The sequence below is a fragment of the Cajanus cajan genome, chromosome 5 (genome assembly GCF_000230855.2).
Source record: "Cajanus cajan strain Asha chromosome 5, NIPB_CcT2T_4, whole genome shotgun sequence".
In the NCBI taxonomy this organism is placed as follows: domain Eukaryota; kingdom Viridiplantae; phylum Streptophyta; class Magnoliopsida; order Fabales; family Fabaceae; genus Cajanus; species Cajanus cajan.
In genome coordinates this window covers 62,687,687-62,710,122 of record NC_138521.1, presented here as the reverse complement: position 1 = coordinate 62,710,122, position 22,436 = coordinate 62,687,687, and the positions used below count along the sequence as shown (strand labels likewise).

At 32.0% G+C, this 22,436-nt stretch overlaps 4 protein-coding genes and 1 long non-coding RNA gene across 5 annotated transcripts; 3 read left to right on the top strand and 2 right to left on the bottom strand.

The window, feature by feature from the left end:
• Positions 1-1,335: 1,335 nt before the first annotated feature.
• On the bottom strand, positions 1,336-2,979 carry LOC109808761 (blue copper protein). The gene is made up of 3 exons (XM_020371893.3): positions 2,805-2,979; positions 2,291-2,713; positions 1,336-2,193 (listed from the first exon to the last, which is right to left on the bottom strand). The coding sequence occupies exons 1-3, from the start codon at positions 2,977-2,979 to the stop codon at positions 1,811-1,813; spliced, it is 981 nt and encodes a 326-aa protein (XP_020227482.1). The 3' UTR covers positions 1,336-1,810.
• Positions 2,860-4,359, top strand: LOC145958413 (uncharacterized). The gene is made up of 2 exons (XR_014434182.1): positions 2,860-3,001; positions 4,069-4,359. It is a non-coding gene; the product is annotated as an uncharacterized LOC145958413 (long non-coding RNA).
• An 8,321-nt stretch (positions 4,360-12,680) lies between these two features.
• LOC109807059 (umecyanin) lies at positions 12,681-13,949 on the bottom strand. Its single transcript, XM_020369587.3, has 2 exons — positions 13,530-13,949; positions 12,681-13,437 (listed from the first exon to the last, which is right to left on the bottom strand). Exons 1-2 carry the CDS (start codon positions 13,717-13,719, stop codon positions 13,034-13,036), a joined length of 594 nt encoding a protein of 197 aa, XP_020225176.2. The 5' UTR covers positions 13,720-13,949; the 3' UTR covers positions 12,681-13,033.
• A 5,648-nt stretch (positions 13,950-19,597) lies between these two features.
• LOC145958138 (uncharacterized) lies at positions 19,598-20,356 on the top strand. The gene has a single exon (XM_083074619.1). The coding sequence runs from the start codon at positions 19,598-19,600 to the stop codon at positions 20,354-20,356; it is 759 nt and encodes a 252-aa protein (XP_082930745.1).
• Positions 20,357-21,406: 1,050 nt separating this feature from the next.
• Positions 21,407-21,973, top strand: LOC145958137 (uncharacterized). Its single transcript, XM_083074618.1, has one exon. The coding sequence runs from the start codon at positions 21,407-21,409 to the stop codon at positions 21,971-21,973; it is 567 nt and encodes a 188-aa protein (XP_082930744.1).
• The last annotated feature ends 463 nt before the right edge of the window (positions 21,974-22,436 follow it).

Genomic DNA, 22,436 nt, shown 5'->3' with positions numbered 1-22,436 from the left:
CGAAATTTATTTTCAGGAAAATTTCCTGCAAAAAACTTTCTTGCGAATTTTTTTCGCAAGAAATTTCGTAGGAAAATTTCATGCGAATTTTAAAATTCGCAAAAATATATTATCTAAGAAGGTATTACCTGCAAATATTTCGCAGAAAAATTTACAGAAACAACGTTTCCTGCAAATTTTTATGAAAAATTGGCAAGAAAAGTCGCATGTAATAAGAGAAATTCTATTAGTGATCGAATCAAACCTGTACATTTTTGAAGTTTGAATCAAAATTACATAATTAAAAATATGAGATAAAAATTACAGATTAGAAATCAAATAGAGCAAAAACCGTAATTTAATATATATATATATATATATATATATATATATATATATATATTTATTGTTTATATTTTTAATCTATTATTTTTTATATATTTATTTCTAACTAGAATTTCAATAATATTTTTAAGACAATTATTAATAGTTAAAAAATCTTATATAATAATATACATGATTTATAATAAATTTAAAATATAAATTATATATTCATAAATATTTATTATTATAAATATTGATTATAATATCATTTATATAATACAATACTTATTATTATAATTCTTAATTATGTAAAAAAATTCATTCTGTAAAAAGTAAAATACTAATTTTAAAATAATTAATATTTTAGCATGTACATTTCATAGAATAAATATTTCTTATATATAAGAAAAGTTTATAATAAATTATATACAAAAAATATTATATTTAGTTTTGTATAAATAAATATTTTAAACTATATAAATTATATTTTAAATTTAAGATAATTAATTTAAACGGCACCATAAGATTATTTTTAATTTTTTGATAATTTTTATAAAAATATTAAATTTTAATTCATAAAAATATTATAGATAAAAATTTAAATAAAATAAAAAAATAAAAGAATTCTTAAAAATATTTCTATTGAAAAGGAACTCCTAAAAATACTTTTTGGACAAGATAATTCTTACGTCAAAATAATTGGATAACTAAAAAATAGGACTTAATAAAAAGTTAAAAACATCCTTACAAATATTATTCCTACAAAAAATATCTCATAATTTTGAATTCATAATATTTATTATGATGAATAAAAATAAATTTGATAAAGAACTGTTTAATTAAAAATAAAAGTTTCTAAACATTTTGGATTCTTCTCGTGCCCTTTTATTTAAAAGGTCGAGCACAGCATAGGATGCCGAAATGAATACGCAGTCCCAGATACCTAATCGTTGTATTAAACTCGTGGCTTAAGCTTTTGTGTAATTTATAAATTATAATCAAACATGAAAAGAAGATAATGCGTGAGAGCCATTAAACATTAAACATTAAACATTAAACATTAAACAAACATACTAATAATGTCATCATACCTTTCCAACTCATTAACTCACCATCACATATAATTTAATCATTCCAGTGAAGATCCAAAATCTAGCCAAACATTGACTTCCGAGTGTCACCTTTTCTTCCCAAATCAATATTTTTCAAAGACGGTAAGTCATCAACCTCCTCCATAATTCAAACATAACCCAGACGTCACAATTTTTTCCATAACCAAACAAAATATGACGGTTTCCAATTCCTAACGGTGTTGAGTGTCAAACAAATACACTAATGCACTAGTATTTAATATCATATTATTATTCACACCGTCACATATAAACTTTACTCGTCACAAAACAAAAACTATAGCCGATGAAAGGAAAGCTAAATTTATTGACACCCTCAAAAAAATAAGAAACACAATGGGAAGATCGCAACAATATCCTAACTACAAATCATGTCTCTAATAGAAAAATGCCACGGCAAGTGAAAGCAGGGTGGCGGAAAACCCAACAAGAGATGCAGCACCAGAGTCCTGTGGAGGGGCACCTGCTGGAGAGGGAGTAGAAGGGGTAGAAGGGTTGCTGGAGGGAGAAGAGGGCGACGGAGAAGTCGTGCCGGAAGGTGGGGTGGCGGTGCCGCTGCCGCTCACATTGATGGCCAGCTTTTGACCTCCTAGGCAGTGCCCCGGAACTCCACAGATGAAGTAATGTTCCCCACTCTTGTTCAGAGTCAATCTCACAGGTGGTGTCGTGTAGGTTGCAATAGGAGAGGTTGAGTTGCACGACTCGAACTTCTCCTTTGTCACCTCCTCCACGTTGTGTGCACTCGCTGGGTAGTTGAACACTGCACAACACAAATCATACTAATTAAAGCCCCGCATCGACTAAATTCAAAGAATGACTAGTCAAAAGTGTATATAAGTAGAGCCAAGGTGCCGTACCTAGGGTGTCTCCAACCTTGAAGGTCTTGCCAGTGGCCCAGGTTGTGTAAAAGGCAGCACCACCACTAGGGACGGTCCAGCCTGTGGCGTCTCCCACTATGAAAGTGGCTGGTCCAGTGGATGGGCCTGGAGCTGGTGCTGGTGCTGGTGTGGGCACGGGGCTAGCCTTTGGTGCAGGTGTTGGGACAGGCGCAGGGGAAGGGGTTGTAGTTGTGGAAGCTTTGGTGACGTTGACTGCGAGTTTTTGACCAAGGGAACAGTGCGTTCCGAAGGTGCAAATGTAATATTGTTCCCCTGTCTCGTTCAGGGTCACCGTTGCTGGACCCGTCAAAACAGTGAAAATCGTGGTCACTCCGTTGCATGTGTCATAAGCTGATTTTGTCACCTTGGCTACGTCGTGTCGCCCGGTAGTGAAGTTGAACACTGCACAAGTCATGGATCCATGTTAATAATAATTAACATACAGCACATGGAAGTTAGAGAATTAGTTTGCGTAGGTGAGTTTTTTGTTTACCGAGAGTGTCGCCTACGGTGAAGGTTTTGTTGGCGGCCCAGGTGGCGTAGGTGGCAGCGCCGCCGGAAGGGATGGTCCAGCCAATGGAATCGCCGACGACGTGTCGGGTCTGTGCAGCGGAGCCATGGAGGAGAGTGGCTACTGCAAATAGCACAAGGAAGAGGTTCCTTGCCATGGCTGACTCTGTGTTCTTGGAGGTATGTCGCCCCTGTTTATTTGTAGGACTAATTCTGTGTGTTGGGTGTTTTTGCCTCTTGCTCTGCTTCCGATGAAGTGAAAGCCAATGCCTCTTGTTGCTATTTATAGGGAAACAGGGGATAAGCAGTTAGTACCATCACGCGTAACATTATTTTTTTCATATTTAAAAGATTATTTAACATAAATATAAAAATAAAATATTTTTTGAGATAAGAGATTCATTTATCAATAAAAAGACAAGGGATTATCTTTCTTAATAAGGGATTGATTTATCAACTAAACTAAAATATAAGATATTCTTTTTTACGAGATAAAGATTTATACTTATATAATAATTTATATACATTAACAGAATATAAAATTTTTAACTTCTAAATATAATTTTTTTATTTAAATTAGAATAATTATAAAAATGGGCACAGATAATGATTATTATTTTTTCTCTTCATATTAGAATAATTATTTATATAAGAGCAATTCTTAAAGTTAATTTTTGAAAATAATGTATTTAGAAGATTTTATTCACAATAGTTTTTTTTTTCTTTTACTTCCTATACTTTTACTTTATCCTTTTTTTTATATTTTGAAAAGAAATTATTAAGATAAAAGATTAAGGTAGTTAACTAATTAAGCCGCATTCTAATTAGATTGTTAAGATAAATAATCGATCAAGATAGTTAATTAATTAAGATATAAAATAAATGATTGAGATAGTTAACTAATTAAGCTACAACACAACAACTATTATCTAACTTGGATTGGTGAAACAATATTATATATAAACTATTGAAATGTGATTGTAAGGTATTTAACTAATTAAGACACATTTTTAGGGAGTATATTATTTAACATAGATTGATGAAAAATGTTGCATAAATGTTGAAATATGATGTGAGGTATTTAATTAAGTAATTAAGCCACATTTTTGGAGAGCATTATTTAAGTTGGATTGATGAAAAATGTTGTATATAAAATATAAATATTGAAATGTGATTGAAGTATTGGGCGGTGAAGGTGTTTGTAATTACTTATTAGTTAGGTCAACAAAAATAGTGTGTTATTGCAGCATGCCGAGATTTGAGACTTCCAGAAACGTAGTAGATGGGATAGCCGCGTGAGATTAAGATCTCACCAAATCAATTTGACTTGCACCGTTTGCTAGTCCCACCTCCTTTGTTTTACACGAGCCAATGCCATGGACGTGGATTCTAATACCTCAACATCTTTTTACTTTTTTATTGATAAAGTGGTGCCAAAGAAAAAGCATTCTCCTGTGGCCTATTTCACAGAAGTTGGAAGGAAAATTCTAAGTATGTGTTTGGTTTCAATTTTGAAACATAAATTCTTCATCTCTCCATGTTCACTTACTAATTTATGGAGAAATTGTTATTTTCTCCTTCCGATTAAACGTGAAAATTCACGTTTCAACGCATGTCCAAACACATGGTAAGATGGGAAATTCCACTTTCCATGGAGAATTAGTCAAACCACGGTTTAAGCTTTGCATTGTCAATTAGTCTAACTATCTTGGAAGGACACTGCACAAACTTTCAGACATAACCAACAGCCATTCTTAGATGTTTCTAAGAGGACAAATCAAGTCATTTTAGCCATTTTCTTCCATCCAAATTCCAAATACTTTTTTGAATCAAACTAAATTAAGGTCACCAACTGTCAGGTTAGCAAGTGACAGCCTATTTTCTTTAGAGATTACAATGAATAAGGAGAAAATTATAAGAAAAAAAATTATAAAAATGAAATCAAATAATTTTTATCTTTGTTTGATCAGGGAGAAACTTGAAAACGAGGAAAAAATATTTTCTTTTTTCTCTTTCAGTATAATAAAAATTGAGAAGAAAAAAAATGTTAATCTAAAAAGATTTATAATATTTTGACTTTTAACATCTCCTTCAGTTCACACCAAACAAAAATTAAATCAATTATCGCAACAGCTGCCGATTCATGTTTGAATAAATAAAAATTCGAAAGCATTTGTGGCGCCTAATTAAGTATGGTTGATTAATAATAACTTCAAAGCCAATAGCTATAAACTAATTCAATGATTACAATCAGGCGCCATTTCCTCGTTCATAATTATTTAAATGTTAATCGTGATTCGTGATCACGTAATTTTGACTAATTTTTTTTTATAAAAAAGCTACTTATTAATTAAATAAAAAATATTCAAAAATTTTAAGAATCATTTGGCTTTTTTTCCTTGTAGTCTATTTTTAAATTCAAAATTTGAAGTCCACTTGTTTCCTTAACTTTTTTCACATTAAAACTTGTCGACTTTTAACTTCCTTTCGCTTCCAAGTCTCACGTGAATAGATGCACATTATAGTTTAAACTGAGATATTAAGTTTAAATTTTAAGTATTCAAAAGTATAAGAGATACTCGTAATAGAATAATTATTCAGTGATATTATATTTAATTAATTGTTTGTTGTGGTATGAAGATACGATAAGTTTATCCAAGCACTTATTTAATCTTATCGATCTTATGTATTTATTATTATTATTATTATTATTATTATTTATTTTCAGGGAGGAATAAGATTAGAAAATAATAAGATAAAATAAACTATTTTTTTTCTATATGAATAATTATCTTGTGTGTATTTTTAGGGACTATTATTTGACATACGAGTTATTTTTTTCTTCTTATCAAATTCAACTTTTTATTATTATATTTATTTATAAATTAAATTTAACATGTTAAAAAATTATTAATTTTTAAAATAATATTTTGTAAAAATTAAAAATATAATTTATGTTTAAAAATATTTATTTATTCAAATTTTAAATATAATTTATATATTCATATACAGTACTTATTAGAATATATAATTTATAAAAAAAATTAGTTATATATAATAAAAATTTAGCCTCTAAAATATACATATTAAATTAATACTAGTATATATATATATATATATATATATATATATATATATATATATATATATATATATATATATATATATATATATATATATATGAGGAGGGTTCAAACGACACCGGTGTAACTTTAACTAAGTGTTACACCGCTCAATAATTTTATATTAAATGTGAATTTTGAAAATCCAACCGTTGGATTGAAAGTTCATATCTCTTAGATCATATATGTCAAATTTTGTTAAAATTGAACAAGTTGAAGATAATCAAAGTGTTCATATTTTAGTATATTTTGAAATGTATATATTACGTCAATTTTGTTTTGTGAGAATGAAGTATCAAATCATCTTAGATTAATATAAAATTTGACATATATGATCTAATAGATATGAACTTTCAATCCAACGGTTAGATTTTCAGAATTCACATTTAATATAAAGTTATTAAGCGGTGTATAACTTTAACTAAGTGTTACACCGCTCAATAATTTTATATTAAATGTGAATTTTGAAAATCCAACCGTTAGATTGAAAGTTCATATCTCTTAGATCATATATGTCAAATTTTGTTAAAATTGAACAACAAGTTGAAGATAATCAAAGTGTTCATATTTTAGTATATTTTGAAATGTATATATTACGTCAATTTGGTTTTATGAGAATGAAGTATCAAATCATCTTAGATTAATATAAAATTTGACATATATGATCTAATAGATATGAACTTTCAATCCAACGGTTAGATTTTCAAAATTCACATTTAATATAAAGTTATTAAGCGGTGTAACACTCAGTAAAAGTTACACCGCTCAATAATTTTATATTAAATGTGAATTTTGAAAATCCAACCGTTGGATTGAAAGTTCATATCTCTTAGATCATATATGTCAAATTTTGTTAAAATTGAACAACAAGTTGAAGATAATCGAAGTTTTCATATTTTAGTATATTTTGAAATATATATTACGTCAATTTTGTTTTATGAGAATGAAGTATCAAATCATCTTAGATTAATATAAAATTTGACATATATGATCTAATAGATATGAACTTTCAATCCAACGGTTAGATTTTCAAAATTCACATTTAATATAAAGTTATTAAGCGGTGTAACACTTAGTAAAAGTTACACCGCTCAATAATTTTATATTAAATGTGAATTTTGAAAATCCAACCGTTGGATTGAAAGTTCATATCTCTTAGACCATATATGTCAAATTTTGTTAAAATTGAACAACAAGTTGAAGATAATAAAAGTGTTCATATTTTAGTATATTTTGAAATGTATATATTACGTCAATTTTGTTTTATGAGAATGAAGTATCAAATCATCTTAGATTAATATAAAATTTGACATATATGATCTAATAGATATGAACTTTCAATCCAACGGTTAGATTTTCAAAATTCACATTTAATATAAAGTTATTAAGCGGTGTAACACTTAGTAAAAGTTACACCGGTGTCGTTTGAACCTCCTCTATATATATATATAACTAAATTTGTATTATTATTATTATGTATAATGTTATTTTTTAAAAATATTTAGTTGCTTTATATTTTTATTTGTCTTAAATATATTTTTAGTCCTTGTAAAATTAGGGAGTTTTGATTTTTATTCATATAAATTTTTGTCTATGTTTTTCATCTTTCTAAAATTTGTAAACATTGATTTTAGTTCTCATAAAATAAATAATTTTTGGTTTGATCCCTATAAAACACTTTTTTTTTTATCCCTTTAAAATTTGGTTACGATTTTTGTCCATAACAATTATTTTAAGGTTGATAAATAATAGTTATTTTAATGATTTATATGAATTTTTAGACACATCAAACACTAACATCATATCACTAATATTCATATGTAACACTTGAGAGATGGAAAATAATTTATCTTTTAATAAACAAAAAGAGGTAAAAAAAATGATCATACAAAAATTAGGGACTAAAAACAATAATTTTAATTTTAGAGAGATGGAAAATAAAGAAAAAAATATATACATTGACTAAAATCAAAACCAACTAATTTTGTACAGACTAAAAATATTTTTATTTTATTTTATTTTATTTCAAGTCAAAAATTAATTTATAATTTTTTAATTTTTAAAATGAGAATACATTTTATAAGTGTTTGTTAATATATATCTAAATGTAACAACCTACTAAATTTTATACACTTATAACATAAGTTCTTATTACATAAGAATTTATTTAATAAGATTTTAAATAAATTATTTATCCATACGGACCCATAATTTAATATATTTTGCATTTAAAATTTTATGTTAAGTATAATTATAATAATTTTAAATGTTATTTAATGTATATTATTAATTAAAATATTAAAATGAGTCATTATTATACAAATAGTGTTTAAATAAAAATATTTGAATAATAATATTAGACCACACTTGTATATAGAAGTTAATGCGTCAATATCTTATTACTTCTTCGAAAGTGAGTTTCCTTTTTATTAATCACTAATTTTTTATTTTGTTTTTATGGTGTTTATTTTTTTATTTTTAATCCCAGTGTTAATTTATACACAGTCAATCAATATCACTGAACATATAAACTAACTAGTGTGAGGTTGATTCTAAATTTTTCTAATTAAATAATAAAATGTAGTATTAATTAAATAAATAATGTTTTGCAAAAACGTGAATATTAATTTTAAAAATAGAGTTTTTTTTAATTAATTGGACCTATATAAATTTCTTTTTTTAATAACGTTTGGGCTTTGTTATAAGATTCAAAGTCTTTTCTTAAAACTTTCTTTAATGATAAAAATTAAAATTAAAGTAATTTAAATTTTAAGAATGTCAAAATTTTAAAATTACTCATCCAAACATATTATTTGTGAATTTTATGTTTGTAGCCCAATAAAAGGAAAATTGACATTTTTCTATAAAATCTTAAACCCAAGTCTTCTCTCACATTGGGAAAAATCTACGTGTTGTGATTGTAGGAACATCAACAAAGCCTTCATACAAGGAGTTGTTGGAGTCGTAACTATTAAGTAGAAGAGTCTGTTTCAACCTGCTACTAAGTTTTCTTTATCAAAATAAGAAGTGAGAAATTCCTTCTCATGAGTGTGGCATTAATCATGGGTAGAGGGGTTGGTCCTAGACCCCAAATTTTTTGTATTGAATGATTATATGCCTGAGAATGAAATTTTCCCCAAACTCTTGATGTACATTTGATTGAATTCTTAGATTGTTTGGCGTGGTATAACAAATTTTGAGTTTGTCACTCTTTGTAATCTTGATAATTGAGTATTTGATATTCAGCTATGCGACCCTTCAAAAATTTGGGTAAACTTGTTTAAAAATAATTGAGGTAATATTTGCAAGTTGTTGTATTCGAAGCTTAGTGTTGTCATTATAATTTTGATGTATAAAATAAATATTAAGACTCGTAGGTAAGTTCGAGATGATTCAGGAACCGATTGAATTCATTGTCAAAGGTAAGAGTTCTGAAGTTTCTGCCTATTGAGCATTACAAGCATGACTCACAAATCATAGGCACTCAGTGACATGACTTTTGCTTAAAAAAACATGAATATTTGTGCTTAGAAAGCATCACAACATGATATTTATTGTCTAATGTTCATAATATTTTGTATTTGTCAAGAACACATCTATCATAGGTGTGACACACCTATCACAATCATGTTCGCCTAAGAAATATACTTGTAAATTGAATTAAGCTTCACAATCTTCATAAGAATTATGAACTTGGATGTTAGCTAATTAATGATTCTGGAATCAAACCCAATATCACTTCTATAACTTCGTATATGGTTAAATTAATGAATAAAGATCAAATTGTTAAAATTAGACATTAATAATGTGGTTCTTTTTAAATGTTTTATTTAAGTTTAAATATATTTTTAATCTCTCAAATTTTAAAATAAATTTTTAGTCCTTACAATTTTAAAAAATTATATTTTAATCTTTATATTTAAATTTTATAAAGTAATTTATTAAATACTGTTGTATAAATTCTATTTACTAGTATTTTTATTAGTAAAAATATCATATTAAATTCAACTAATTTTGCATAATTGTCTTAATTTTTCATTATCATATATGTTATTGGTCATTAAAAGAACTAAAACAAAATTTTTAAAAATTACAAAAATTAAAAATAATAATTTTAAATTTGAAAGATTAAATATTTTTTTTATTATTTTATCATTTATATTTATTGTCTTTCTTAACGTAACAAAGAAACTCAAGCTTCTTAAGGACATAACACTTTATGGAATCAAGATCTAACGGTCTGATTTTTTTTTTAAGTTGTATTTTCTTTCATTATTTAATATAGATTTAATACATATGTTGGTTATCAAACTTAAAAAAAATTAAATAGATTTTAAATTATAAAAGTTGTAATCGAGTCCTCAATTTTTTTTTTGAATTTTTGTAATAAGGTCTTCAGATTTAATGGCCTGATTACGAACTGTTAATTTATGCCCAGGTACCTAATTACAAATTTTGGAAAAGATTAAGGACCTAGTTAAAACTAAAAAAATATTTATATAAAAATTTTGTTATAGTATTTTTTTTTTTTGAAATGAAGTGAATAATATTTTTTAAAATAATTACATATAGAAAAAAAAAAATCAAACGCCCTTTTAAACTTTTAAAAACTAAAGTTGTCAAAATTGGTTTCACTTAGCCCTTTGATAGGACTCAGCTCTTCATTTTGAGATTTGAAAAGAATATGGTAAATTTCTCCTAACTCAATGTATCAAAGGGTCAATATGGTCATGAAAAAACTGCTCGAAAAGTTAATGAGTTTATTTTACCCAATTTTTTTCTTATAAAAATATATAAATTTATGCAATAAAAAAATAAAATAGGTTAATTTGATCAAGCGTGTCAAGCCAAACAAAGCAAAACATTTATAGCCTATTTGAAAATTAATTCGACTTGCTATTCAGACTTTGACTTGTTAGGCCTATTAAGCCTGCGCTCCTCAATTTTACAATGCTACTACAAAAACATCCCTGTCCTTCTTGAATGTTCACTAAACTTTTTCACACACATATAATATTATATAAGTGACTCAATGATTCTTTTTAATTTTTAAGATAGAGATAAATCTTGAAAGGTGATTTATTAAGTGTGCAAATTACGAGATATATCTTTTACTACTAAGTTTTATTTAGTGATAATACATTCTTAGGTCCATAAACTCTTTAGTTTTGCGTAAATAGATCTCTAATCTATAAATTTCTGTAATAAGTTCACAGGAGAGAATAGAAGATATTCCGTCAAAATTAACAATTTGTGAACTAACCATTAATCATAAGGACATAACTACAAAAGTTAGAAAATTAAAAGTTTAATTACAAAATTTTATAGTTTAGAGATTTATTTAGAAATCTATAAAAAAAAAAATTAAGAACATGCGGCAATTAATATATTAAGCCTTTAATGAATAATAATAATTTTTTATGATTAGGATTTCATCATAGAATCCGTTTTTAACAATAAAAATATTGGGTTGTAAAAAAAATGTTAAAAAAAGATTAAAAAAGTTGAAATGGGCTTGATAAGACCAATGCATAAAACAAAAGAATATTTTGGGCCTACGGCCCAAACTCCGATCTTTCAAAAAATAAGATGAAGTAAAGCAAAAGAAAAATGAAAACAAATTCAGAAAAGACAAAAAAGTTGAGTTAACTTTCAGTCTTTCAGCTGAACTAATTGAGCCTGTGCTAAAAATTTGGATCTTGGATCAATAAATTTACCTCAGGCCCTCCAATTCTGAGAAAAAGAAAAATATTTAGGGTGGTAGAGAAAAAATCATTTTATTACTTTCATGACTTCTGATATCAATATCTAAAAGAATTCAAATAGTATTTCATAATTATTAACGAGAATGAAATAGAAAAGAGGAAAAAAAGAAAAGATCATTCCTTTTGCATGCTGTCATTCTCTTCACCTTAGAAGTTGTAACAAACTCAAAGTCAAAATATCCCAACATGTATTTTATTTTTATTTTATGTTAGTTGACTGATCTCCATTTGAACATGACATGTTCACATGTTCCATTTTCTACATTAAACCCAATTGTTAAAAACGCAACTTCGACTTAGAATATTCATTAGCAGAAAAGTAAGACATTGGTGGAACAATAATTAATAAAGAAAATGAATTGGTATAACCCACAATAGGATATCAGTTTATTCATCCATAATTATCTTCAATCAAGTCCGTCAATGCATGCAGCTGGAAAACGAATGAAACAATTTTTTTGAAGTACCATCAACACACCATGAATGAAGCCCCTCTCAGTGGGCACACTAACAAGCCAAAATTTTGGAAACTCAACACCTTGAAATTGGTATACACTAAGTTCTCTAATATCCTCTGTCCTATATATATTTTCTTTTATTTAACCAAATTCATGCCAGTTCTATCAAACATGTATGTCTGTTTCTAAATTAATAAAATTCACATGAATTTGCAGTAAATAAAAGAAAATACGTTAGAAAGTGAATATTAGATAATATAATGAGAAAGGATACTTATTCTAGAAATAATTTTTATAGAATTATTTAACTATATTAAATTTTAATAATTTTAATATTTTATTAAATTTTTTTAATATATAAATTAAGGTTATAAATTTTTATAAAATTTATAAATTATATAATACTTCATTATATAAATTCAAATTGATATATTTTAAAAATATATCAATTTGAATTAATGTAATGAAATAATATATAACTTTCATATTTTACAAAAAAAAATTACAAATTTAATTTATATATTAAAAATTATTAATTTAATAATTGAAATAGTAAAATTTAATATAAATAATAAGTTGTTGATTAAAATAATTCTATCAAAAATTAATATCAAAATAAGTAGATGTTTCTATATATATATTTTACCAATATCAATCATAATATTATAAAAAATATTAATACTAATGACAATTTCTCTCATTTTATATCTATAGCATGAATTAAAAATCACAAATTTTAATAGATTTCATCACTAAATCAAACAACTTATTAAATGAAATATTGGATGTATAAAATCTGTGATTTTTAATAAATTTGAATGAAAGAGTATGAGAGAGGGTTGATATTCCTTAAGCAATATAAATGAGCTAAAATTGAGAGAGAAAATTGATGGCAATGGTGATGAGGAATAGAGAGAAGGGAGCAGTGAGAGATGTGGCTGAGCCCTGGGGTGGAGGGGCTGTAGCAGCTGGATGAGTTTGGAATGATGGGTCTCCTTCATTGGAAGCTGAAGATGAAGGAGCTTCAGCTGGAGCATTCTTTGGTGTTGGTAGTGATGAAGAGCCAGAGCCAGTGACTTTAATGCTTAGCTTTTGGCCACTGCTGCAATGGCCTGAGAAGCTGCACGAAAAGTAGAATTCCCCTGACCGATCCAGCCTCACTCTAGCTGGTCCACTATTATACCCTTTGATGCTCTTATCCACTTCACACTTCTCATAATTAGCCTTGCTAAGTTCCACCACACTGTGGCTTCCAGATTCAAAGTTGAACACTGCAAAACAAGGGTTCCATTCCATCACAAACATCAACCACTAAAACAACATGAATGTTTTATCAGCATGTTACAAGGACAAGGATATTCACCTAGAGTGTCCTTCACTTTGAATGTAAAATTTTCAGCCCATTTGGAATAGAAAGAATCACCACCAGGTGGAAAACTAGTCCAACCTGTGCTACCTCCCACCTCATAATCTTCAGCTTTTGTGCTTTGTTGTAACACTGCAGCAGCAACCACTGCCACAACAATTGCAACATTCCTTAACTGAACCATCATATATTGGTTGTCTTCTGTTGATGGCTCTTTCTGTGTTCTAAGAGAAGTGCTTTCACTCCGTGTTGATTATTGAATATATAGAAAACAATCTCTCACACACATCATAAACATAAACCATAAAGCATTGTTAATAGAAGAGATGGTAGGAACGTTTTCATAGTTGGATTGTCATCTCACTTGGTCACGTTTCACTATTTATATATATGAAGTTGTTGGATCATAAATAATTACGAATACCTATAACCTGCGGAGGAAGTCAGCGGATGGAAATGGTCCAGTAACATGTCTCTATATTACACTTGTCATCACTTGTGTCCCGTTCTTATAAATAATTCCGAAACTAAATAGTAAAAAAATTCCTTGGACAATAATCTCCTACTTTTATTCTTAAATCAGACTCCATATGCCTGCTCAAGCATTACAATGGTTACTAGTTATCATAAAATTCATATAAACTATGAAATTGTTACAGACTCAATCTTTAATTTTATAAACAGTTGTATTTGTGACTTTTATACTGTTTTATAAATTAGTGATATATAGTTTGGCGTGGAGACTTGAGATGTGTTGATCAACTAGCTTAAAGGAGTTTCAATGCCACGATTAACTAATTAAAATTGCTAGAGACATGTTGGCCGTTTTCCAACTCAAGAATGCAATGAAAGACCTTCCACCTGAGATTGTATAATGTACACCATGTCACCATCGATCGGTTAACACGAAATATCGTGTATCAAAAAGAAAGCAAAAGAAGAAACTCAATAATCTCTCAATCTTATTTAATTATGGTGTACTTAGTAACTTTTGTCAAAGAAATTTTATTTTCCTAATAATAACCTTAACCTGTCAATACGTTAATTAGTGATTTAATGTTCCCACGTCCCAAGTTGAATACTCTCAAATTTAGGCGAGTATGTAAAAAAATCTGGATTTTAAATTTATGGGCTATATCACTCTTCATTCCCTTTCATTTTTAAACTACATTGTTGCTGTAATGGGCAGCTTTTTTTAATAGTTAGTTGACATGAGTTAGCCACTAGCTGTCCATGCTAGCTCCCAAATGGCCACCAAATGGATTTTAAATTGTATTCACGCCAACTAAATAACTTATTTCAACGATGTAAACGGGCATAGTTGAGTTAGTAAAATATCTGTTATTGCTTAATCAACTTATAAGCTAATCATGGTCAAGAATTATTAATGTAACGAGGAATGTTAGCAATGCTCCTATTATAATTTTTTTCTAACACTTTTTTATTATTAGTTGAGAATTATAAAATTTGGTAATTTTTATCACTAAATCAAGACATTAAATAAAACATGAGACTCACAAAATTTATAATTTCTAATAGATTTTAGTCAATAATAAAATAAATGTTAAAAAAATTGTGATTCTTCTACTGTATTATTATTTTCTTCTTGTTGAGTATAAGACAATATTTTTTTTTTTCTAACTAGGAGGTCTATCTAATTTTCATTGGATTGGTCGTATTAAAAGTAAAGTAATGTCTTTAGTTATGATTTTATATCTAAAAATAGATATTTAATTTTAATCCTTAACTAAAGACACAATACTAAATAATTTATGTTCACATCTTTCTATTGTGCAAGACAATAAGGGTAATCAACGGTTGAGTATAATCTATTTCAAGTTGATATAGTTCAAATTGATATAACTCACGAGTTGCATTATTTGGACTCGAATTCAACCAAATGGTTTATTGATTTAGGTGGATCTTGATTTGAGCGAGTCTTGATTTTAACGAATGATTTTCTACAGATAGAAATGTATTAGACTTTGAATCATTTAATTGGTCCAAATAATTTTTTTTATCTAATTTATTATCTCTTTATTTTCAATTTTGTATCCTTTTTTATACACTCAATCATTCAAATATTATTCATATCGTTTAGACTCAAAATGAATAAGATTATTCAAGTTTCAAATAATTTAAATATTAAAAAAATTAGGTATATGATACAAAAAAAGAAGTTACAAATTTCATCCTCAAATAGAGTTTTTTATGCATCAGCAATAAAAATTAAAGATAGGTCAAAATAAGATCAACATTTGAGTCCAAATGATAATTACTTTAGTTTTTATTTTGTTTGGATGGTTGGATTTGGGTATCGATAAATTCAAAAACTCAAACTAAGCTTGATCAAAATTAACTATTTTAAACCACTTTTTTAACCCACCTAAATTGATAACCTATTCGAATCCACCTATTTACCTTTTTTTTCTTTCAATTTTTTTGGTTTTGGATTGAGTCTCGGGTTGGTGGTCACCCCTACAAAAAATATTGGTTAAAACTCTTATTTGGTCCCTTATAATATTTTTTTTTGTTTCAATTTAGTCTCACTTTAATTTTTGGTTTCAATTTGGTCCCCAATAATTTAAATTATTGCAATTTGGGACTTCCGTCCAAATGATTTAAACGGAGTTAACTGTTGGTCACGTGGATGCCACGTAAATGTATAGGGGATGCCAAATGTCATGAATACACTTGGAACCAGAACGGCCCGTTATGATTGCACATGTTATGTGTTAATTTTACAACTAGAACGGACCGTTCCAAATGTAAGTTTAACACACCATGAGTGCATCAGAATGGACTGTTCTGAAACCAGAACGGATCGTTCTGGTTTAAGAACGTCGTTCTGGTTTAAGAACGGACCGTTCTAGATTTACAATATTGGTGTGTTAATTTTGCATCTGGAACGGCCCGTTCCAGTTGCAAAATTAACACACCTAGAGTGCAACCAGAACGAGCCGTTCTGGTTCCAAGTGTATTCAAGAAATTTGGCGTCCATCTACGTATCTACGTGGCATCTACATGACATCCACTTGGCATCCACGTGGCCAACAGTTAACTCCGTTTAAATCATTTAGACGGAAGTTCCAAATTGCAATAATTTAAATTATTAGGGACCAAATTGAAACAAAAAATTAAAGTAGGACTAAATTGAAACAAAAAAATATTATAAATGACTAAATAAGAGTTTTAACAAAAAATATTTGATGTCTTCAAACTTGAGTCCAAGCTAAATTCCTTACTCGAACACTCTTCCAAATAAATTGGACCCATTTATGAAAACTAATCTTATGTCAATTAAAAACTAGTCAAAACAAATTTTTATAAATTATGAATAATTTGTCCTCACAACTTTCTATTGTGTGAGACAACATTTGATGTCTTCAAACTTGAGCCCAAGTTAAAACCCTTACTCAAACACTCTTCTTAGTAAATTGAATCCATTTATGAAAACTCTTCTTATGTCAATTAAAAACTAGTCAAAACACATTTTTATTCAACCTTTTTTTTTTTTTTAATTTTATGTTGCAATTTCTATATCTATCTCTGAACTCCTCTTAGGCTCAGGTTTATTGTGACCATGTTTATTGATCAAACTAATTAGTTAAAGATCAATTGGTTAAATACCAAATATGTAGTTAACATATCTCTCTCAATTTATTATAGTCATATATGTTGTTAAAGATATAATTATCGTATACCAATATGAAAGATAAAACATAAAATAATAAAAAAAGTTAAAAATAATTCACATATCAGAGGACGTCTTTAATGACAATAATCATAACATAAAATATATTATTATAATAGATTAATTATATAATATTGACATGTTAAAATATAATAATCAATTTAGATTTTTAAGAATAAGGGATGTACTGGCAAGGCCCCACCATATGGCCGACATCCGATCGGCACCTGAAAGGCCAAATCAGGTGGCCGACACTCAATCGGCACCTAAAAGGCCGAACCAGGTGGCCGACAGCTGATCGGCCACCAAATGATCCATAGGCTCAGATTCCTACTAATAAGAGCCAAGGATTAACCCATAACCAAGGATTAAGAGCTAATCACACCAATAAGCCGATTAGAGGCGTATTACCTAATCTAGTAATCCTGTTGCAGGGCCCATGGGAATCCGGGCCCATAAATGTCAGTATAAATAACGCATGTCACGAGGTAATGTTACTGTTCATTAATTACCCTAGATATTCGTGCTTGTCCTGACTTGAGCGTTGGAGTGCCTTTTGCAGGTACTAACCCCCTCACTGAAATATTCGATAAGAACTCTCGTTCGGCCTTCAGGATACGAGAAGATTACTAGTGTGCCCTCCAGACAGGTACATTTGGCGCCCACCGTGGGGCCGAACCGAGACAACAGCGAAGATTAACTGAGTGAAGTAATGGCGATAACAAGGAGAACGAATATGGAAGACCACCAGGCTGAAGAGGAAGAACATGTTGAGGTAGTAGACGAAACTGATCTCTCCGAGACCGTTCGTCTGCTGAAACGAGAGATGGAGGCAATGAAACAGCAACGAGAAAAGGATGCGAGAGAACTTTCGGCCTTGAGAGCCGAAAACGAGGCCTTTAAAAAGGATAATATGTCATGGAAACCTACTCAAGCTGCAAACACGCAAACCCAAGGGTCTTATCAATCCCAAGCGATCCACACCTCGGTCCCCCATGCCTCGGCAGCAGCACCTGAGAAGTTCCCTTCGGCCCTACCCACAGTTGGTCGTCCCACAGATGTGGCAACCATTGGATCACACCGACATCCTTTCACCCCCTCTATTATGCAACTCTCCCTAATGGACAATTGGAAATCTTTGCCTATTGACAAATATGATGGTACAACAGATCCTGACGAACATTTGGATGTTTTTCTGACGCAAGTAACTTTGAGCACCATAGATGATGCCGCGTTGTGTCAGATTTTTCCAACATCTCTCAAAGGCAGGGCCCTGAGTTGGTTCACTCGGCTCCCTCCCAATTCCATCGACTCGTTCAACACTCTATCCTCCCAGTTTACTATTCAGTTTGCCACGAGTCGCCCTCACATCTTGACGTCCTTGTCGCTGGTTAGCCTTCGGCAAGACAAGAAGGAGTCACTTCGAACTTTCATGGATCGGTTCAACAAGGCAACCTTGGAAATTCGAGACCTTAATCCGGCTGTAGCGCTCCATCATCTCACAACAGCTTTGAAACTTGGACCATTTGTTAATAGCCTTTGCAAGAAACCTCCTTCGGACATGAATGACCTACGAAGGAGAGCCGATAAATACATGCAGATGGAAGAATTGGCAGAGTACCGCAATCAGGCCCGAGCCGAACCAGGAGGCAAACCTGAGAAGCAACCAGAACAACCATACAGGGGGCGAGGCAAAGAGTTAGCCCTACGTGACCGACCTGCGCGAGGTCTGAAGTACTCCCATTATACTCCACTCAATGCAAGTCGAGCCGCTATGCTTGAACAAGCCCTAGCATCAGAAGTGTTAGTCGTCCCAAAAAGAGCCTCAACCCCACCCCGTGCTGATACCAACAAATCTTGCAGGTATCACCGCAATCGCGGGCATTCTACCGAAGAGTGCGCAACGTTGAAAGATAAAATTGAAGATTTGATTAAACAAGGGGAGCTCAGAAATTTCGTGGATCGGCCAAACTTGTCTCGACATCAATCCACATACCAGCTTCGGCAACAAGACAGGTCTGACCGTTCAGATAGGCATCGTCGCGAACGCAGCCGATCAAGGGATCGAAAGGAAGAACCTCATACAACGCATCGGCGAGTAACCAACACGATTGTCGGAGGTTTCGCCGGAGGCAGGTCGACATCATCAGCTCAAAAATGACATTTGAGAGCTGTCCGATCCGTGAATGCTCTTGAACAATGAGGGACTCGGCGATTGCCCACCATCACATTCACTGACGAGGATTTTCAAGGTATTGATCCGGTTCAAGATGATCCTATGGTCATCAGCGTAGAAATACGCAATTGTATTGTGAAAAAGACGTTAATTGATTAGGGCAGTTCGACCGATATTCTATATTGGAACACTTTCATGCAGCTCGACATCCCCGAAGAGGAACTAACCCCCTATAATGAGCCACTGGTCGATTTTGCAGGGGAAAGGGTCAATACCAAGGGATTCATTAAACTCTCTACTCGATTTTGCTTCGAAGAAAGGGAGCACCGAGATATCCAGGTGAAATATATTGTTGTCCAAGCCAACACATCTTATAACATACTGCTAGGTCGGCCGTCCTTGAATGCCTTGGGGGCAATTGTGTCAACCCCGCATCTGGCTATGAAGTTCCCATCGGCCAAAGGAAACATTCTCACCATACACGCCGATCAAAAGGCAGCTCGGGAGTGTTACTTTGCAAGCTTGCGCGTACCACCTGTTCAAGAGAAACTAGCAAAATCAAGGAGGGTTCATGCGATCACCCCTTCCCCAGAATCGGCTTCACTATGCGATCTTGATCCACGAATGAATGATGAAAGGGCAGAACCAATGGAAGAAAAGATCCCGATACAAATCGAAAAACAAAAATCTCAAGTCACCTACATCGGCAGTGGTTTGTCAGATGCCGAAAGGCTTGAGTTGAGTAAAGTAATCTCCTCGAAAAAAGATTTGTTCGCCTGGACTCCTTTCGACATGCCAGGAATAGATCCAAGCTTCATGTGTCACAGACTGTCGATCTGCTCGGCCGCCAAGCCAGTGGCACAACGAAAAAGGAAGATGGGAACGGAGAGAAAAGCTGCCGTTGAATTGGAAGTAGCTAAGCTATTGCAGGCCTGCTTCATTAGGGAAGTTTAGTACACCACATGGTTAGCAAATGTAGTCATGGTTAAAAAGCCAAACGGAAAATGGCAAATGTGCACAGATTATACCAATCTTAACAAGGCATGCCCAAAAGATGCCTACCCACTACCTAACATTGACCGATTGGTTGATGGGGCGGCTGGACATCGTTTATTGACCTTCTTGGATGCTTATTCGGGCTACAATCAAATACGCATGCACCCACAGGATGAAGAGAAAACAGCTTTTATCACGGACTCGGCCAACTACTGCTACCGAGTAATGTCGTTCGGCCTAAAGAACGCAGGGGCAACGTACCAACGGCTTATGGACAAAATTTTCAGACATCAGATCGGCAGAAACTTGGAAGTTTATGTTGACGATATGGTTGTCAAGTCGGATGACTTCGGCACCCACAAAAGTGATCTTGTAGAAGTTTTCAAGCAGCTCCGAAAGCACGACATGAGGTTGAACCCTGAAAAATGTGTCTTCGGTATAGCTGGGGGTAAGTTTCTTGGATTCATGCTATCTGTCAGGGGTATTGAGGCTAACCCGGATAAATGCCAGTCGGTGATCGACATGCGAAGCCCGCATAATATTAAAGAAGTCCAGGTGTTATTCGGACGACTCACTTCTCTCTCTCGGTTCCTTCCCTGCCTAGCCGAAACGGCAAAACCCATCATCAGATTATTGAAAAAGGCCAGTAAGTTCAGTTGGACAGCAGAGTGTGAAGAATCGTTCAAGACACTCAAGCATCGACTCGGCACACCCCCGGTACTTTCAAAACCCGATCCAAGCCTCGACATGGTAGTGCATTTGTGTGTTTCCAATGAGGCAATCAGCGCCGTCCTAGTGCAGGAAAAAGAGTCCCAAAAACCAATCTATTTTGTAAGTCGGATGTTACAAGACGCCGAAAGACGATACCAACTTCTCGAGAAGATGGCGCTTGGGGTGGTACACACGGCACGGCGTCTTCGACAGTATTTCCACAGCCATAAAATCGTCGTTCGGACCGATTGTCCAATTGCCAAGGTTCTACGAAAACCCGAGCTAGCAGGATGAATGATGGCTTGGTCCGTAGAATTATCTGAATTCGACATATCGTTCGAACCAAGAGGACTGATCAAGTCACAGTGCCTGACTGACTTCATTAATGAGTTGCAACCAATTGGACATTTTGAAAGTGATCAATGGGTAATTCGTGTTGATGGGTCGTCTAATAACCAAGGCAGTGGGGCCGGGATAATCCTCGAAGGACCAACAGGCTTGACACTTGAACAATCTCTTCGTTTCGCCTTCAAAGCTTCGAATAATCAGGCCGAGTATGAGGCGTTACTAGCTGGATTGAGGTTGGCTCGAGAAGTGGGTGTTCGGAAGTTGCTATGTTGGACCGATTCAAAAGTTGTTTCAGAGCAGGTCAATGAGAATTTCCAAGTTAAAGACGCATATTTGTTGAAGTATTATCATACTTTTCAAAACATGTGTCAACATTTTGATGAAGTAGCGGTGAAACACACTCCTCGTGAAAATAATGAAAGGGCTGACCAATTAGCCCGACTGGCAACCCAGCAATCGGAAACCCGGACAGCTTCGAACCACCCTTCAGTTGGAACTCTCAACCCTAAGCATTGATGTTGTTGAATGTTTGTCAGCCTCTGAGCAATCGCCAACATGGATGACCGACATACTCAGACTGATCACTGAAGGTATCGAGCCGACATGTCCTTCGGCGACCAAAAAGTTGAGAACTCAAGCCGCGAGTTATTCAGTGGTGGGAGGGGAACTTTATAGAAGAGGTTTCTCATCTCCTCTACTCAAGTGTCTCAATTCCGAACAGAGTGATTACGTGCTAAGAGAAGTGCATGAGGGAATTTGCGGTTCCCTCTCGGGAGGATGAACTTTAAAAGCTAAGATACTTCGGGCCGGCTATTATTGGCCGACACTCAAAACAGATTGCATGAAGTTCGTCAAAAAATGCATTCAATGCCAAAAGCATGGCAATCTGATCCACACCTTAGCCGAGCAGCTGCACAACATCAATTCACCATGGTCGTTCACCCTCTGGGGAATGGATATACTGGGGCCATTTCCGCTT

Excerpts from the sequence above, each read along its gene's own strand:
- LOC109807059 (XM_020369587.3), bottom strand. The coding sequence starts at position 13,719 with ATGATGGTTCAGTTAAGGAATGTTGCAATTGTTGTGGCAGTGGTTGCT. Across the intron at positions 13,438-13,529 it reads CAAAGTGAAGGACACTCTAG|TGTTCAACTTTGAATCTGGA; the intron begins GTGAATATCCTT and ends CTTGTTTTGCAG.
- LOC109808761 (XM_020371893.3), bottom strand. The coding sequence starts at position 2,979 with ATGGCAAGGAACCTCTTCCTTGTGCTATTTGCAGTAGCCACTCTCCTC. Across the intron at positions 2,714-2,804 it reads CACCGTAGGCGACACTCTCG|TGTTCAACTTCACTACCGGG; the intron begins GTAAACAAAAAA and ends TGACTTGTGCAG. Across the intron at positions 2,194-2,290 it reads CAAGGTTGGAGACACCCTAG|TGTTCAACTACCCAGCGAGT; the intron begins GTACGGCACCTT and ends TGTGTTGTGCAG.
- LOC145958137 (XM_083074618.1), top strand. The coding sequence starts at position 21,407 with ATGGCTTGGTCCGTAGAATTATCTGAATTCGACATATCGTTCGAACCA.
- LOC145958138 (XM_083074619.1), top strand. The coding sequence starts at position 19,598 with ATGCAGCTCGACATCCCCGAAGAGGAACTAACCCCCTATAATGAGCCA.